The sequence below is a fragment of the Suillus paluster genome (genome assembly GCF_016628075.1).
Source record: "Suillus paluster strain FC165 chromosome Unknown EDB91scaffold_1, whole genome shotgun sequence".
Lineage (NCBI taxonomy): Eukaryota > Fungi > Basidiomycota > Agaricomycetes > Boletales > Suillaceae > Suillus > Suillus paluster.
In genome coordinates this window covers 1,567,844-1,578,441 of record NW_024537561.1, presented here as the reverse complement: position 1 = coordinate 1,578,441, position 10,598 = coordinate 1,567,844, and the positions used below count along the sequence as shown (strand labels likewise).

The following is a 10,598-nucleotide window of genomic DNA, read 5'->3' as shown; positions in this document are numbered from 1 at the left end:
CAGAAGGTAAAAAACTAAGATCCCATCTATTGCTACCTATATAGGAAGGGGTTCTGAAATGTGCTATGCTACAACCAGGTGAGGCTGTGAGATAAGGAACCGGTCCTGAGTAGCGGAAGGATCTGTATAAGTATTGTAACACATATGAAATGAGATAGGAACATGTTAGTAGCACAGGGAATGTAGCTAGTACTCACCAGTAAGAATGGAAGGACAGGGACAGGATGGGGGAAGATGTTCCAAAGGCTAAAGGGATATGATGCGCATGGTACGCGATTGTTCCACTGGGTTCTGCTTGGTTCTGTGTAGTGGACGGCTCAGGGAAGATGCAGATGGGTAGTGGGATGGTAGCGGAATGCACAGGAAGATGGTGGTAAGGCATGGGAATTATACAGGATATGGGCCTACAGTGGGGATGTTCTCCACAGCGCGCAACGCAACTCCAGAAGCGTCGGGAGGACCTTGACGTGATTAAGGGTAAAGTCCTCAAAGCAAGGTACCAATCTGTCAAGGACTTCGAAGCGAGGTTCCGCACCTCCATCAAGGATTACAACTTCCTCCCAGGTAGTTTAGTTCTAGTCCGGAACTCACAGATCGAGTTGGAGCTGAATCGGAAGACGAAGCCCCAGTACCTAGGACCGATGGACGTCCTTCATAGGACCGATGGTCATCCTTCATAGGACGACAGGAGGATTGTACCTGTTGGCAGAACTGGACGGGTCAGTATTGCGACTTCGTTATGCAGCATTCCGCATACTCCCATACCACCCGCGCAGTGCAATCCGCATCCCCATTACTACTATCACCAGACTAGAGGATGACGCATTAGACCAGTTGGCTGAAGGAGATACCAACGAGCCAGATGAAGAAGAACCCGAGCCTGACCCCAGCACATAATGATCATCATCCCCATACCACCCAACACTCATACTAGTAAATACCCCCCAACCTGATTGCATCCTATATCCAAGAAAAAGAAAATACCGTCAAAACAAAAATACACCACAGAAGCACTACTCTCTGTTTTACCCTGGGTTTCATCCGGTGATCCGTCTCTCAATCCTTCTCGTTCCGCTCAGTTCTGTTTAGTTCCATCTCTATCCACCCCACATACTAAAAAGAAAGAAATTACATATCTACAGGTTCCCACTATATATTTGCCATTCAATCCGATTAGACTATATGTGCATGCATAAACCACAAGGATCCGTTTTATTTCTCCCACATGAAGCCGCACCATGCACGTTTGTAGTTCCCAGGTGTTCCGTTCGATACTAGACAAAGGCCCGTTGGATCCATGGATGGCAGGCAAGGAATAGAGGAAGGAAGTGGATCAATGAAGACAAGTTGGGCGTGTAGTCCACAGGCTGACAGTGTTATATTTCTCCTTCCTGACTCATACCCGCTTATATGTTACTTACAGTCCCATTATCCCATAGCATCAGTGAGGATCTGGATAGGGACACAGACGGAACACAGACGGATCCCATGCGGAACCCATGCGGAACACAGATGGAACACCAAGAAAACGCATACATTGTACAGATATGACGGACGGACATTTTGAAGACATTGTATATACGGGAGGGGAGCGGATCCACTAACTAGAGGAGACCCCCAAGACGCCTCTCCAAGCGACCCACCTCAGTGGAGATCTTGTAGGCAGACTCATAGAGGCTGATGAGCTGGCCCTTCACAATGTGCAACTCATGCTGAACCTTCACGATCTCGCCCTTCTCATAGTGCAACACTTCATCAGACGACTCCCCCACTGTTGGGGTGGCAGGGACAACTTCCTTCACCTTACCCTTACCCTTACCCTTACCCTTGGGTTCTGCTGCCTTGCGTGTGTTGCGGGTGGTGCGCTTCACAGGGGCCTCAATGACTTCCGGCTCACTGCCAGACGGAACAGCCAAGCCAGGAGATGAGACGGTCTGACAGAGGGATCCACTAGCACTAGCAGAGAGGGTGGGCGCATCTGATACCTTGCCCTTAAGATCTATCCGCACACTCCATCAGCACATGCGGAACACAACCGGAACTCAGATCACATACCCGTCGCCTTTCCGAATGTCACATACTCACATTTCTGATGGACCGCATTGCACACATTACAGGACCGCTTCTCCTCACCTACACACGGCTTATTTACCTTGACGCAACGCATGCAGGGTGGATCGTGAGTAACGGTCTTCTGAGCAACGGTGGACTAAGATGGATTAGCACCAAACGCAAGGCAACAGGATAGACATACCTTGGACGGGATAGCAACCTCCATCTTCATATGGTTGATCTGGGGGGCGAGGGATGCAGATCCGCCCGTCCCATCCGTTGATGGCGGTTGCGCAGGGGCGGATCCGGTACGGGCACATGGGGGGGAGTCAATACCCATCTGCACCTCACGGGACTCATGATCCTTCATGTGCACTTCAAGGGCCTCACATTCACGACCCCATCGTTTGTACTGCTCATTAGCGACAATCCCAGCGGCCCTTGCCTCATCGGACATCGCGAGTGTGACATTCTGGGCGCGGCCCCGGTCAGTGTAGTCGGATAGCACTCTCTAGAAGCGGAGGAGTAATGTTCCATATCAAACAGAATAGCACAGATCACTCACCATAATATCGGCCCAATGTTTGCACCACATCCTCCATTCATCCTGCAGCTCTTCCTTATCATCCAGGAGGCACTTAGCCTCAGCAATCACCCTCTCCTCCAGTCCCTTCCATTCCACAAGGATCCGATCCTTACCTGAGTCAGGGGGTGCAGCAGGAGTGAAGGCAGCAAAGCTAAAAGGCGACATAGTTGTGAGAGGGGGACTTAGTGGGCGATTGGGGGTGAAAAGTTGACAGATAGAAGCGGCAGATGCAAGGAGCGCCCATGTTTATCCTTCATTCCCCATTACATTGAGGAACCGGTTCTTCAGTCGCGTTCCGGCCCTTCGTTCCATCATCCCGCACGACAGCATTACCATCAGGCTTCTTAGGCCACATTCCGACCCTTCGTTCCTCTGTCCCACATGACATCATTGCCATCAAACTTTTTCGGTCGCATTCCAACCCCTCGTTCCATTAAATTCTCACACGACATCATTACCATCAAGCTTCTTCAATCGTGTTCTGTTCCATCGTTCCATTAACTTCTCGCACAACATCATCATCATCATGCTTCCTCAGCCGCGTTCCGTGCTCTCAGTCCATTACAGCCACATCATGTGACTCTTTGAGAAGAAATCCTGCTAAGTCTGTCAATTACTGTAGTGCTGACCAGGGACAGTCAGTATCTGAGTCCCCCACAGGTGTGGGGAATGTCCCCACTGTAGGCCCATATCCCGTATAATTCCTATGCCTTACCACCATCTTCCCATGCATTCCGCTACCATCCCGCTACCCATCCGCATCTTCCCTGAGCCATCTGCTACACGGGACCAAGCAGAACCCAGCAGAACAATCACGTACCACACGCATCATATCCCTTTAGCCTTCAGAATGTCCTCCTCCATCCTGTCCCTGTCCTTCCATCCTTGTTGGTGAGTACTAGCTACATTCCCCATGTTACTAACATGTTCCTATCTCATTTCATATGTGTTACGATACTTATACAGATCCTTCCGCTACTCAGGACCGGTTCCTTATCTCACAGCCTCACCTGGTTGTAGCATAGCACATTTCAGAACCCCTTCCTATATAGGTAGCAATAGATGGGATCTTAGTTTTTTACCTTCTGATAGACTTGACTCCACTTCCACTTACAGAGTACTTCCCAGTACTCCACTCACTGTCTAAAATATCTTCCTGAATCTATTCCTGATCTCATTGCAACGTTCCCGCCTCCGTGAGTTCCACTTGAAACACCTGACATCAGATCCGACAACTTGGAGCAAGTACCAGACACAAGCCTGGTCCAACTTTGCCCAATCATCCTCCTGCAGGCTCATAGTTTCTTTTCCCCCCATTTGTTCCCGTTTGTTCTGTTTGTTCCACATTAGTTCCGTTAGTTCCGTGTAGTTCCGCTCGTCGCACGCTGAGTTCCACTCGTCGTGTACCCTCCACATCTTTGTGTTCCCAGTCCTAGTAAGGACCGGAACCCTTCGGGTCGCTAGACAGAGTCTATTTTCCTCACCCACAGCAGGTCAAAAAATCAATGAAGACCTCAGTTATTGTCTCTCACGAGATTGACTTGTCACCATAGGCCAGTGAGTCATTGGGGTTTGAAAACACTTGAAGGACACCACTCATTCTCAACTCGGAGGCACTACCAAAGTATTTTCCGAGTGTGTTCTTATTCTGGTGCTTGTGGGTGCTGACTTCCTCTAGGTACTCTAGCATACAGCGCTTGTGCTCAAGAAGATGAAGCTCTTTGTGTGTGCAGGTATGTCAGTTGGATGTGCTCAATCTTGTTCAAAAATACTCATGCCTCACATGCTCTTCGAGGCCTGCTGACGTTGTTGATGGGCATAACTCAACAATGATATCAAACAGATTGCGTGTCAATGCACAGCAGTGGAAAAAGATCGGTATACCACCTGCCAAATGCGTCAGATTATCGATGACATCAACATGCACACTTACGAGGTATTTTCAGTGCTCCCAGGATTTCCAAAATGCAGCACTCGTCGTTGCAAAGCAGTAAGATTGTTTAATGTCACCCTCGGTTGCTTCGCATTGACTTTGGTGAGTTCCGTTCATGGATGTGTCCTTGGCTGACTCTTTGCAGATGTTGCAGCACAACTGGGTGCCTAGTGCAAGCTCCTCGCAGTAAAGGCCATGGAGCTCTCTTGCTCCTGTGCTGGTCCAACCCTCCCAAACTGTGTCATCAGTGGAACTGCATCGAGGGCATTGCGCAAGGTGTCGGAAGTAAAATGGATGGATGATGTTGAGAGGCTTGAGGTATTGTACAACTGGCTTGATGACTCCTTCACCTGGATGCTTATGGACATGCAGATAAGTTGGCGGCAGAAATTGAGGACCAAGCAAAGGAACATTGAAGGCCAGTCTGCTTGGCTCATTCTTCTTCGATCATGGGTGGGTTTTCTCCCACACAAACTGCACATATTCAATGACCTCAGCCTCCCACCTGAGCTGAAACTCTGGCTGCAGATTCCATTTGTGGTTCCATGAGTCTTTCCATGCATTAACACGTCTTTCTACCTGCAAATGACGTGTTGCATCAGCACAGTGTGTTTTTTTGTGTCTTGGCACATTGGCAGACTTGGACTTGCATTTTTCATCCAGTTCTTCTCAAATGAATTTTTCTCGAGTGGTGGGACGGCTGTTGAGTTCTTGAGGAGGGCTAGTATTACTTTGGGCTCGAAGACCGACATGTCTGCCGAAGTACCAAGTGTTGGTGACTAAAGCTTGTGGTATGGAGAAGGAGCCACAATTTAGGGGTCTAGACTGTATACTTTACTACTATCACCTTTGCGACTCTTGCAGTGTGTCACTGTGTGTCCTAGTTCAATTGATTTGATCCAACTCATAATATTGTGGTGGCTACCACGAAGTCGCCATCAAGAACTCATAATATTGCTGATATTCACTGCACTGCTTTCAGGGTGTGCCGACTGTTATTTCAAAAGTTAATTCTACTAAACAAACAACTAGTGTATACTACTACATAATGCCTGTACATCTTCACCGCCCCTCATCCCAATACCTAGCCCGGACAGAGGAGGCCCAAGCCCAAAATGATAAAACTGCCCAGTCCACGGCTCAGGCAAACAATGCCTCGCAAGAGAAACAGTTCAATGAAACTACCACTACTGGTGCGGGCTCGGATTCAGAACTCATTGCTATCTTCAATCCCGATATTCATGTTTGCGACATTGGGGATTTTGCCCAACTCGGGTTTGATGAGCAAGTGAAAAGGCTTGCAGACAGGGCAGGGTTTCAGATGAAAATGGTACAACAGGTGTATCAGCATGTGCGCACCTTCAAAGATGCCGAGGAAGTAGTGAAGAGCATGCATGAGGCTGTGCTAGAATGTGCTGAGGTTGAGATTGGAAGGCGTGCAGCAGGTGAATGAGCTCGGTGAACTCGGTCTGATGTTGTAAGTATGGTACGTACTGTGTATACAAACTACTTGAATCAGTCAATATAATGCCGATTGAAGGCAACAGAAAAAAATCACGGTGCCCACGGTGCTACTAGCTCGGCAGCTAGCTACAATATTGTCCCTGGGTTAAAGTAAGGTGTCTAATAAATGATCGAATCTCGGAGGAATGTTGCGACGCACCTGTTCTTCGGAAAGAATTGGACATGCGTAAACTGACGCCGACTCTGGCTCTAGTAGAACCACAGTAGTTGTTTACATGTACAGACTCACCTTGGAAAAAACTGTCCTCTGTTGTCAGTGTTGTCAGTGAAGTAAAAATGAAGATTCCGCGTGTTGAAACGCACCGCGAACCCTCTACCCCTGGTATGGTTTTGCGACCCCCGAAACTCGACCCCTGGAAAGTTCCCCGCCGAGCCTGCGGCTCGGCGACCCCTTGCCATGACCCATTTTCCAAGCAGTCGGCTTACATCCTCGTGCCTCGGACTTACATAGAATACAAATAAGGTCTGTACTCGCAAGCTCGCGCGTCGCTCACGGTGTTCAAAGTAACTGGCGATTTTCACACGATTTTCGCATTTCGAATCATCTCGTAATCGAACGCTGAATCGCCTGAAAATCGTTCACTCTGACTACCACTAATGAATGAGAATGCCTTTCAATCAACTTCACTCACATCTCACCATGGCCAAGCATGCACAGTCCATCTCAAAGCTCGCACGTTGAGGACAACTGTTAGGCATTGTCATTGAGCATCTGTCATCAATTAGTAATTTCGTAATGCGAACTGATCGCAGAGGTTCGTTTAAATTTACCATTTTCGAGTCGACGCAAATATTAATGACTGGTGTGCAGGTGATAAGGGCTCAAATTTAGTGAACATTCATCGTGCAACAACGACTTATCTGATGTGCTTCAAAATTTGAGACTACGAAGCATCGCCCAAGCCGATTTTCGTTAATGTTGTGTTGCAGGTGAGTGCATGAAATTTGCAAACGCAAATGCCGCTGTATTACTGTACTACCGATAGAACTTCTATCTTCACTTAATAGAAGACTTGTTCGTGCGCTGCCCTCGCAGCTGCCGCACCTATGCGCGTCTTTCGGTCAGCATAAAAGGGAGTCACTGAGTCGCTCTTTGCATCACGAGTCCCTTCCCGTTTGGCCGCCATGACTACTATACCAAACAGTACAACTGTCTTGATCGTTGGCGCGGGACCCTCTGGTCTTGTTGCGGTGCTTTCTCTCATACATCATGGCTTCAAGGATTTTGTCGTTGTGGATGCTGTCGAGCAAGGTGAGAACACCTCACGCGCTCTGGTCATTCATGCTGCAACGTTAGAGGTACACCTGCATACTCGCCTATAGGAGTTCACGGTCATGATACATACTTAGGCGCTAGACACCATAAATAGCGGAGAAGAGATTGTGGCGAAGGGAACCAAAGTCAGGAGTGTCAATATTGGCAACCGCGCATCACAACTTGCTTCCACCAACTTCTCGGCTCTCGACAAATACACCCGTCACCCATATGCCCTCATCATCCCACAGAATCTTACCGAGTATATTCTCGGCGAGAAAGTCAAAGGCTATGGCGTGACCGTTCACCGGCCATGCAAAGTCACCTCCTTGAGGAGGAACAAGAAGGATGACAATCTTACTGATGTCACGTTCGAAGATGGGAAGATCATCACCGCGAAGTATGTCATCGGTGCAGATGGCGCTCGTTCTGTTGTAAGTCTCTTCTCATAGAGTAACTTTTACTACTCACTTTGATGTATTCTTTCCTTCTTTGCCGCTGACAGGTGCGTCAGATGGCTGGTATCGGCTTTTCGGACCCCAAGACTGACGAGCAGGGTGAAAGGACCAACAACCTGACTCAAATGGTCCTTGCGGACGTTGTATGCGAAGGCATAAACGACGACGACTTCGGATTCATAGGCACCATGTCACCAGAAAGCTTCTTCTTTTCCATTCCTATGCCGACTTCGTTTAGCGAATTGCTTGCTAAGAACGGCCAGGAAGTCGAGGGTCAAATATACCGCATTGGCTCAGGCGTTCCTGTGGTGGATGGGGAGATTCCTCGTTCACCAAGCAAGGATTATATACAGAATCTCATTAGTCGATTTGGGCCCACGATCCTCTCATCAGGCGCTTCAGTTAATCCCGCCTCCACGCCAGTCCGCATCAAGGAAGTTATATGGTCAACTCGGTTCCGCACACATTCTGCGATCGCCGACAAGGCATTCACTCGCCTTGGTGGAGACGAGCTCGAGGGTGCTACCGTTGCGCCTGATGACACCGCCACAAAACGCGGTGGCATCATCCTTCTCGTTGGAGATGCGGCGCACATCCACTCTCCTGCCGGCGGTCAGGGCATGAACCTAGGCATCCGTGACGCAGTGTTTCTTGGAGATGCTCTTACGAAGCACATAAACGCGGCTGCCTCACAACCTTCCAATACCGACACTGATTATATCTTGCGCGAATTCGCGGAGGAGAGGCATAAACGCGCATTGGAAGTGATTGCGTTTACAAAGACACTACTTTCAGTTATGGGGACACAAGATAAGAAGATATCGTGGGTGTTTCCGATCTCGGCTACTACAGTGCGGGACTGGGTGTTGTGGCTTGGCGGGAAGTTTGGCTTCATGCAGGCAAAGATGGCGTGGGCGATGAGTGGGCTGGGGAGGAGATGATTGATCATTTTTGGGGATGGAATTCAGTCGTGTTCGAAATACAGTAATTACCCTTTGTATGCCTCTCACAACCCAACAACTCAATTTGTTTTGAATCGTGTTCGACAATTACTTTCTACATGATACGTGTGAGGCTTCCTACAATATCTACCGGTTTGCAATCATATTTTGTATGGGAAACTGCTGTTCAGCTCCTGGCTGCGCTTCTTTTTCTCGCTCTTGACTGCCGGGATGCTGGCTTAACTTCGAAAATCCGGGATACACGCGGACACCATATAACTTTTGATGACTTTTTATCAGCCCAGAGCTACAAATTGTGATCTATCACTCCTACAGCTTGCAAGTCAATCCGACAACTTACACAGTTCTGTAATCGGATTCAAGACTGACTGACCTTCGATACAGCAACGAAGCATAGATTCATCCAGTAACATCATACAAGATATACCCGTCAGACACGATACTCTACCTGACCCTGCTGTTGCGCTCCCTGAAACGCCGCAATGGCCTCCTCACGAGACGGGTAGCTATAGTATATAGTTTCACTGGCCATAGACACCTCCTTCCCGGCTTGAAACCTATTCAATCAAGGACTTCAGGGCTGCATAAGATGGCGAACTAGGAGTCACCTACCAGAAGGGGTAGACGCCTGGCTGACGACTTTTGAATACCACATACCACCGCGAAGTTGTCAATACGATGTCACCCCTCGAGATAAGCGCTGTCATTTGCGGTCCCAAGGGTTGTGCTGCATCAATGCGAAGGTGATATAGTACCGTGCTGACGCAGTCCAGGGTAGCATTAGCTGAGCACCACACATATTCTGAGGACGTCTATTGATGATACGGCACACAGTACTTACATATCCAAGCGCAAAAGCTACAATGTATGCATGTTGAGCATGCTCAAGTGTGTTATACCCTTTGTATACCTATCTGGGAGACGCTATACCGCATAACAACAATCATCCCTTCAACGAGCTGTTAGACAGATTAATAACATGTCATGACACAACTCACCATCGTGTGTAAACGCCTGGGGTTCATCCTTGAAAAACTACGTAAGCTACATATCCAGCCTTTGGATCGTTACTGCTGCATCATGGCGCTGCAAAGCGAGTGCTCTGTAGTGATAGCGAGAAGACGTGGGATCAGGGCACCGGTGGGCGAAGTTTTACAGGCTTGTCCAGGGGATGGGAAAAGGTACTACGATGATAAAATTAGCTAGGCCTGCAACAGTACAAGGTCAAACACACTTGTGCATATTGACAAATACTCGCTTGATTCAGGGTCTCGAGTCTCATAGGTAGAGTCGAATTAGTATGTGCGGCCCCATCAGCCTGTGCACGGTCAAGATCGCTGCCAGATCAGTAGACACAGGTCAGACGACAGGTGAAGCCCAAAAATGCATATCCGTAGACGAACCTCGAAGAGAACTTTCATGTACCATCCATGCGGGAACTTGCTATCAATAAGTTGTGTACACTGCACACTGCAAAACACCTGACCTGCTTTGACGAGGAAATGTTGAACGTTGCAACTTGGTCAAAACTTGGTTCTACGTCTGCAGACTCGATAGTACTAGTAAGCCTCAGTAAGTTGTGTACATGCAAAACAAAGACAGGGAGATCACCAGTGGAGTCATCTGCGTCGAGAGGGCATCCATCTTCCAAAACCATCTTTTATCCAGAGCATAGGGTGTGGCATTCTCAATGCCCACGATACCGTGAAAAGAGCAAGCGAAGGCCATGAAGGGAGACAGCACCGGCATTGATATCGTAAGGACGGAGTGTTTGATCCCGTCAATTCACGTCGACGCCATATGAGCTTGCTCCACTTTTTTCTGGCGC

General features: G+C 48.5%; 5 protein-coding genes across 5 annotated transcripts; 2 read left to right on the top strand and 3 right to left on the bottom strand.

The window, feature by feature from the left end:
• Nucleotides 1-1,604: 1,604 nt before the first annotated feature.
• Nucleotides 1,605-2,803, bottom strand: EDB91DRAFT_1076724 (uncharacterized protein; the record flags this gene model as incomplete). The annotated part of the gene is given in 5 exon segments (XM_041314881.1): nucleotides 1,605-1,999; nucleotides 2,082-2,133; nucleotides 2,153-2,209; nucleotides 2,255-2,563; nucleotides 2,618-2,803. The coding sequence occupies 5 exon segments, from the start codon at nucleotides 2,801-2,803 to the stop codon at nucleotides 1,605-1,607; spliced, it is 999 nt and encodes a 332-aa protein (XP_041184621.1).
• Nucleotides 2,804-4,580: 1,777 nt separating this feature from the next.
• Nucleotides 4,581-5,323, bottom strand: EDB91DRAFT_1233514 (uncharacterized protein; the record flags this gene model as incomplete). Its single annotated transcript, XM_041321109.1, has 3 exons — nucleotides 4,581-5,009; nucleotides 5,043-5,081; nucleotides 5,303-5,323. 3 exons carry the CDS (start codon nucleotides 5,321-5,323, stop codon nucleotides 4,581-4,583), a joined length of 489 nt encoding a protein of 162 aa, XP_041184620.1.
• A 296-nt stretch (nucleotides 5,324-5,619) lies between these two features.
• Nucleotides 5,620-6,024, top strand: EDB91DRAFT_1241835 (uncharacterized protein; the record flags this gene model as incomplete). Its single annotated transcript, XM_041322127.1, has 1 exon — nucleotides 5,620-6,024. The coding sequence occupies one exon, from the start codon at nucleotides 5,620-5,622 to the stop codon at nucleotides 6,022-6,024; it is 405 nt and encodes a 134-aa protein (XP_041184619.1).
• A 1,059-nt stretch (nucleotides 6,025-7,083) lies between these two features.
• Nucleotides 7,084-8,809, top strand: EDB91DRAFT_1094402 (uncharacterized protein). Its single transcript, XM_041316878.1, has 3 exons — nucleotides 7,084-7,394; nucleotides 7,446-7,784; nucleotides 7,856-8,809. Exons 1-3 carry the CDS (start codon nucleotides 7,221-7,223, stop codon nucleotides 8,747-8,749), a joined length of 1,407 nt encoding a protein of 468 aa, XP_041184618.1. The 5' UTR covers nucleotides 7,084-7,220; the 3' UTR covers nucleotides 8,750-8,809.
• An 87-nt stretch (nucleotides 8,810-8,896) lies between these two features.
• EDB91DRAFT_1076721 (uncharacterized protein) lies at nucleotides 8,897-10,519 on the bottom strand (the record flags this gene model as incomplete). The annotated part of the gene is made up of 10 exons (XM_041314880.1): nucleotides 8,897-9,028; nucleotides 9,219-9,327; nucleotides 9,428-9,582; nucleotides 9,612-9,628; nucleotides 9,681-9,719; nucleotides 9,769-9,805; nucleotides 10,005-10,088; nucleotides 10,174-10,213; nucleotides 10,252-10,329; nucleotides 10,356-10,519. The coding sequence occupies 10 exons, from the start codon at nucleotides 10,517-10,519 to the stop codon at nucleotides 8,897-8,899; spliced, it is 855 nt and encodes a 284-aa protein (XP_041184617.1).
• Nucleotides 10,520-10,598: the final 79 nt, after the last annotated feature.